The sequence below is a fragment of the Notothenia coriiceps genome, unplaced genomic scaffold (assembly GCF_000735185.1).
Source record: "Notothenia coriiceps isolate Sejong01 unplaced genomic scaffold, NC01 NC01_scaffold00016692, whole genome shotgun sequence".
In the NCBI taxonomy this organism is placed as follows: Eukaryota; Metazoa; Chordata; class Actinopteri; order Perciformes; family Nototheniidae; genus Notothenia; species Notothenia coriiceps.
The window spans coordinates 34,744-41,975 of record NW_011349393.1 but is presented as its reverse complement, the minus strand read 5'-3'; the positions used below and the strand labels follow the sequence as shown (position 1 = coordinate 41,975).

The 7,232-nt window shown below is 41.0% G+C and overlaps 1 protein-coding gene across 1 annotated transcript in view; it reads right to left on the bottom strand.

Moving 5' to 3' along the window:
• The window catches only part of tnrc6c1 (trinucleotide repeat containing adaptor 6C1), a 66,496-nt gene extending 64,144 nt beyond the window's left edge, over window positions 1-2,352 (bottom strand). The window contains exon 1 of the mRNA XM_010776091.1: window positions 2,250-2,352. Coding sequence (XP_010774393.1) covers window positions 2,250-2,352 — 103 coding nt within the window. The remainder of the gene's footprint in view (window positions 1-2,249) is intronic.
• Window positions 2,353-7,232: the final 4,880 nt, after the last annotated feature.

Sequence of the window (7,232 nt, the reverse complement as noted above, 5' to 3'; positions counted from 1 at the left end):
TGTAGACAAAACTATATCAAGTAAAAACTGCTACATTCTACCGATTTTCATTTAAAGTTGACCTATCATGCTATATTTGAATAATATATTGTAGGGCCATATCTATATAAAATATCTCTGTGAAGTTTTTTTTTTCAAAATACCAAACAGATCATGCATTTTAGCCATGCCTCATTTCGCTCTATTTGCTTTATTCCAGCCCTGTCTTCACAAGGGCTGATTCTGTGGCAAATGAACTGCAGCTGAGAGGGGCGAGGCACGAGCGTCATGTTACCATGCTGTTACCATGCTGTTACCATGCCATGCTACCTCTCATTCCCCTGATAGGTGGAGAGTTGCCCATATAGGCGGAGCTCCCCGTTTCTGACGTCAGAGATATTTCAAATCTGTATCAGTCTGTATCAGATCCGTTGCAGCCCCGTTTTTAGAGATTTGGGTATGGAGGAAAAGAAAGGGTTGTGTTTCTGACACTTGCTGAGTTCCCTGACACACCGGGGACACATATTCATGTATAAAAGACGTACAAAAGAGCATTTTGCATGATAGGTCCCCTTTAATATATCGTTTAAATTAGAAGAGTGTACCACAGAGGGATTTATTGGTAGAAATAGAAAGTGATATTATGTTCAGATATAAGCCTAAAACTAAGAATGTGTGTTTCTGTTCATCTTCACATGCAGTGAGTCAGCCATGTATCTTGCATTACGTTACATCATCTCATACTTGGAACTAAAAGACAATGCGAAATGCTTTCTCTGTGAATGTGAGAGAAACTGATCGATTAGTGAAACGAAGAATATCATTTGCAGTCATGTGACCAAACAAGTTATCAAGCAGCATCTCCAAGAGTCAAATCATGTTTTAAAAGTTAGCATTATCTGAGGTTGGGATTTTATCAAATTCCATTCTCCCCATGCAGATCACTTTAAAATGGCGACTCGCTGCATCGGCCCCTCAAAATGGCGTCTGCCGTGCCCCATGTTCCGCAGCGTTAAGATGGCACACGCCTGCAACGACCCCCAACCCTCTATCAAGCCCGTACCCTCAACTCATAAGTTGAGACCCCCACATTCTCCCACTGTTTCCTCCAACTCTCCCTCCATCTCCCCTGGGGAAACGGTGAGAGAAGCAGCTGCATCTCTACCCGTCTCCCCCCTCCATGCCACCCAGCAGTCGGGGTGTTGGCAGCCGCACAGCGCTCCACCGCCCGCATTAATGACTTTCATTAATGAGCCGCATTCTCTCTGGGTACTAATGAAGAAGGGCGACTCAGACAGATCATGTGTTGGTTTGTTGTATTTCAGGTTTTGATGTTGTGCAGATGGCGGTGATGTTTCTGCTAGAACGCATGTTTGAGTTTTACACACTGAGTAAACAAACTTGTGTGCACGCTCCAGCTGTTTTAATGCTCAGTGACACCTTAAACTTATTTTCTGCTAGATTGCACTGCAAAATCAAGTCACACAATAGTGCCAGAGTCACCGACAGACCACACTTCTATATTAATTGGGAGTTAATAGATAAAGGCATGCCTATTGGACAAAGTTGGTACAGTGTGATGGATTGGACCTATCAGAGCAGAGCGAGCCCTCTGAACAGGAAGCATTTTGACGAATACCAAACTTAATGTGGGAATGAATTAATATGCAAGAGGTGGTTTTCGATATTTAATGCTGAATCTGACTTGTGTATGTTTATAGAATAGAATATCTTTAATGTGGTGAAAATGTGTCTTTGGCCCACCAAACACAAACAAGCCAACAAGCAGCTAGTAAAAACAAACATGTAGACAGATATTACACATTAAAACAGGTCATGGCTATGCTGACATGACATCGATGCATTCTCTCTTGCATCGTCCCTCTTTATGAAGCTGCCTAAACGTGTTGCATTGCACCGTATTGCCCCGTCTTGTTATTGCGCCTGCCAAGCTCATCTGCATAGAGCCGTCGTGCCACCAATTAACACCTGTTTGTAAGATGAATATAACTATTTAGCATGCATTGCTTTATTTATCCCCCTTCCCCCTTTGATTTTTTTAATTAGCTAACTTGATTGCGAAATCTGTGGAGATATTTGTGTGTGTGTGTGTGTGTGTGTGTGTGTATGCGTGGGTGATCATGTGCACACATTTGTTTTCTTGCCTTTCTACCTCCCACATCCCATGGCAAGAGTGGTTCCGTGCCCCCATTTGTCTCCTCCTTCCCCCATCTGCTGTTTCTCTTCTCCTTTGTTGGCAGACAACTCACCTTCTCCTCCTCCTCCTCCACCCATCCCTTCCTCCCTCCTTATTTCTCCCTCTGATGTCAGTTTCCACCCCTCCTCTTGGCTCTGTGCCAGGCACTCAGACATGTAGAGGGGAGGGGCTGTAGACCATATGCAAATGATCCGACTTTATGCAAATCACCTCTGCTGTTAATTAAAAGTCAGATGCAAATTCAATTAGCTGACTGAACAGAGCGAAGAAGTGAGTTCGCTTGGTTCGATGTGACGCGGTTTTGGAAGATGAAAACCAAATTGTGTGGGTGAGGGTCGGGAAAAAAACGAATAAATCCCAGCAGGGGGGGGTTTAATAAAAGGGGTAGAAACTTGGTTCAAAGGGTCACTTTATTGAAGGCATAAACTCTTCAAGCTGATGCCAGTCACTTGTCATAATAACAGAATCCAAGAGTGTTATGCTCTAACACTAGCATGCTGGTTGACATACTTGCCTCACAGAGAGAGATCCAGACAGAGGAGGAGAGGTGAGACAGAGAGAAGCTCCTGGCTCTGGCTAATTACTGTGAGTAATTAAACTAGTTGCAGATGTGTGTCAGCGATTATGCTGCTGTAATGAAAATGAATCGAAGCGAGTGTGTGAATTTGTGTGTTGTGACCGCTGCACACTTTATCGGAAGAATAATGTTTGTCTGCGTAGAATCTGTGGGCTTTGTGATTTTTTTTCATGTCTTGTGCTGCCCTCGACCTGGCATGTTGTGGACACATTTATCCAAAGAGGGGTTTTTTACAAAGAGTTTGAGTCATAGGTGACACGTTTAGAGCACCAAAGTGATAGTCCTAGTGTCATAAGTGGTAGCACCTCTAATTCTCAAGATAGAGATGCCATAAGAAAGAGGCATCTGCTGAGGTGTAAATGAGGTCGGGTGAAGTTGGAGGATATGTAGGTGAGAAATTCTTGTGGTACATAATCAAAACCAAACCAACACACTTGATGGATAATGGTGAGATTTGGGTGAATGGAGCAGGGAATATAAAAAATGCATGTGAGAAAAGAAAGATATAGGGAGAGAGAGGTGGACAGGAAAACGGGCAAAGTACGAGGATAGAAAAATATTTTTAAAAGATTGGAGAGATGATTTCAGAGGTGTGTGTGTCTTGCTGGGGAATTTCCTCTCTGTTAACAGAAGAAGTCTTTGTGCTGAAGTGAGAAACTCAATCCTCCTCTTAATTGTGTCGATGGATAGTTCCTGCACTCGCTTGTCCTCAAGAGAACTCCCAATCGATACGCTTTCCAAGTCACGCTGTTTTCATCACAAAGTCGATTTTCACACTGAATCATGTTCCATTTTGGCCACTCATTTGGCTTTTTCACTATGGAGTGGAAGTGCTTTTTAAGTCCTTAGTGAAGGCCAGTTTTAAACTCAAACCCTGTGTTCTCAGATGTTGACATTTAATTTTGAGTTTGCTGCAACTACTTAATTCTTCTGAACTTAGACCTGATGTCCTCATAGACACTTGGTTGTGTCTTGCTTTAGTGGTAGCAAAGGCACAACCCACCTATTAGTGTAAAATAAGATGGCGGTCATCTTGACCAAGACATTATAAAGCAGATCTCCAAGTAAAAGTGGTTCATATATTATTACATTTGATCAGAAAATGTGCAGTTTGACAAATGTAAACAAGAGTCGTTAATGAGGAAGTCTTTGTTTAAAGACATTGAGATGTTATAACCGTAGTTATAGGTGTGCCTGTTCCTATAGACAAAAAGGACGTTTTTAGATTGGAGCAAGGAAAATGAATGCATAGGTAAAACACTTTTTGAAAAGCAAGGTTCATTCATTTAAATAAACAGTTATAAAATAGTATAAACCCATAGTAAACTACATGACAAAAACTGTTTCTTAACAAATATTTCCTGTTGAAATATAAGTTTTAATTTTGTATTCATGATCAGGTCCTACATATGCCAAATAGCTAAATAAACTTTAAAAGGCATATTAAAGATTAATGTGTGTCTTTGAAGGTTATAACAGACCTCTCGTAAGCTTGAAAGCTGTCGAAGGTTTGTTTGTTAAATAAGATGAAAGAGAGTCAGTTTAGAGCAGGGGTGGGGAACCTTTTCCCTCTCAAAGGCCATTTCAATTTTTTTAACATCCTCCGAGGGCCGTACAAATTATTGACCTCTGCTTAAAAAAACTAAAATCACAGCACATTCATTTGGCCTTTCTTTCATGCTGTGCAAAGAAAAAGCAACCTCTTAATCCAGATATCTTACCATGACTCGCGCATTCATGCACGTGCACGGTTGTGACATGACCACCGAAACAGAAAGATATGGACACAAGATGTGAGCAAATGTATTTAGTTTCCTATCCATGTGGACATGATTTAAGTGGGGGAGGACCTAACCTCCTCTACGGGGGTCCGGGGGGCATGCTCCCCAGGGAAGATTTTTTTTAAATGTTGTAGTTGAAAGCATCAATCTGGTGCACTTTGAGAGCAACATTAGGAGATCTATGGATACATCTCTCAACACCCATATGAAACAGAACTGTAAGCAGATTTATTTTTCTTTCTGGATATTTTACAAATCACTCCCCTTTAAACTGTATTCTTGTTTATTAATAACAACTTTATTTTACTGTCATATAGTATTTTATACCAGTTTACTTTATTATCTTATTTTTTTATAATAACTATAATGATCATATAAAGGTGTGCCTTTACCTCAGTGGTTGTAGAAAAAGCTTCTTATATTCGTTAGCATAGCTAGCTAACCAGATGCTAATAACAACAAAGTTATTGACTGTATGATCAGTATGACAGATGAACAGATCGCCACTGGCCTTTCAACTAAAGACACAGCCACGCAACAACTGCGGCATGTGTACGGCTCCTTATGGGTAGGCTACTGCCATTTTTGGAAGTGCCGGAGTGGTGTTCTGGTGCTCTCCGTCAGCACTCCATCTCTGTCAGACGAGACATAATTACCACGTGATGACACGTTAGGCCCGTGTTGTGTTCAGGGACCCTGACCTTGACCAGGAAAAACAGGCACTCGCTTGTTTCATTTTTTTGCGATCTAGATTTCTTTCATTTTTTTCTTTTTTGCGTGTGTTTATAAATCACCTCGAGGGCCTTGCCAAATGGCTCGCGGGCCGTATACGGCCCGGGGGCCGGAGGTTCCCCACCCCTGTTTAGAGTCACGTAAACTTGACCTGTATATTCAGTGGTGAGGTATTTTTTACTGAAGTCATCTGCATGCAGGACTTGCCGATCACCAAAAGATCCAATCAGTGTGTTTGTGCCTGGGGGGAAATCCTAAATGTGCTCCTCTAGCAAGGACACGCTTGCCAGATTGGCGTTTGACTTTCCTGCTCAAGTCTCCTGACAGCCTGCAAATTTCATCAGAGATGGGGCGCATAAAGGGAGCCGGTCTCTGGAAAAAAAGGTTTTAAAGGAAGTTTTGATGTATGCAGCCAGGTGAGACTGCAGGTGAATAGTAATGGAGGTTAGGGATTGAAATGATTCAAGCCAGAGAAGAGAACAGAATGTTTTTTGGATAAATTGAGTGAGAAGGAGTGTGTTTTCTCTATACATGCAGCAAATAGGACACAGAAAGCAGGATGGAGAGGTGATTCGTGTCATAAGGAATTCATTTTCCCCATGGCTGCGCATCACTTTCATTGTCAATACGGACGAGGGAGGTGAGGATGCTTGGTTGAACACATATACACATTCTCTTTAAACACACTTACAGAGGCACAAATACTTTCTAGTGAACAACACTCAAACTGCACCTCCTCCACTCGGGTGCTGATCATTGGAAAAACTAGATGAGCATGAAAAAGAAGAATGCAGAAAGGTAAGTGTGACAGGAAATTGATGGCAAACTAAACTTTACAGCAAATACTTTCAGGATGAAGCTAAACGAGTCCCAGAAGCTCCTTGAGATGTTCTTAAAATCAAGGAAATTAAAGTCTTATATTATCAAGTGTAATAAGTTTACTGTCAATTTTAAAGTACCGTCACTTGAAGTGTTCACTGTAAAACGTCCAATAGCATGCGTTTGTTTGACCAACTTAACTTGACAAGCTATTATACAATGAAAAGCTTTGCCAATAAAAGACGTTTTGTGTTACTTCTAAGTTAATGTAACTTTACATGACAAGTACATGACATATTTTTATTATAGTCATGGTGTGCTACCCAGCTAGAAGAATCAATGATCCTAAAATAGGGAGATGTAAGTGTAATGACTAACAGTTGGAGGATGTTTTGGAGGTGGTAGTTAATTGTAATTTATCCTCAAACATTTTGTTCATGATTTGTTGAAACAACCTCCACATTGTAGATATAAGGCCGAATACATTGCCATTGTTAAATCTCCAGCAGGCCTCAAAGCTGAAAACAATCCAGCTGCTAGCCCCGGGATTTAACATTGAATCTTTGTTTATTGTCTGTNAATCCGAGCATGAAAGGCAGCTTTAAATTGAACGAAATGAGTAATGGCTAGCCATATTTATACTTTTCATTTTTCAAAATACCAAACAGATCATGCATTTTAGCCATTACTCATTTCGTTCAATTTAAAGCTGCCTTTCATGCTCGGATTCAGTGAGAACAGCACCATCTGGTGGCCTGAAATATGTACTACAGCGTCTCCAGCGCTTTCGAACGGCAATGTCCGTGGCTGTCTCCTCCTGATTGGTGGAGTTGGCCCAATAGCCGTAGCGCCACTTCTGTGACGTCATAGAAGTGTTCAAATCTGGATCAGTAAGTATCAGATCCGTTGCAGCCCCTTTTTAAGAGATTTGGGTATGGAGGAAAATAGAGAGGGTTGTGTTTTCTGACACTTGGTGAGTTCCCTGGAACACCGGGGAAACATATTCATGTATAAAACACGTACACGAAATTAAAGACAAATCAAAGAAATTATATATTTACAACTTTAATTTTTATTTCTTTAAAATAAGATAAAGGAAAATGTGTTATTATCAATAGTACAAAAA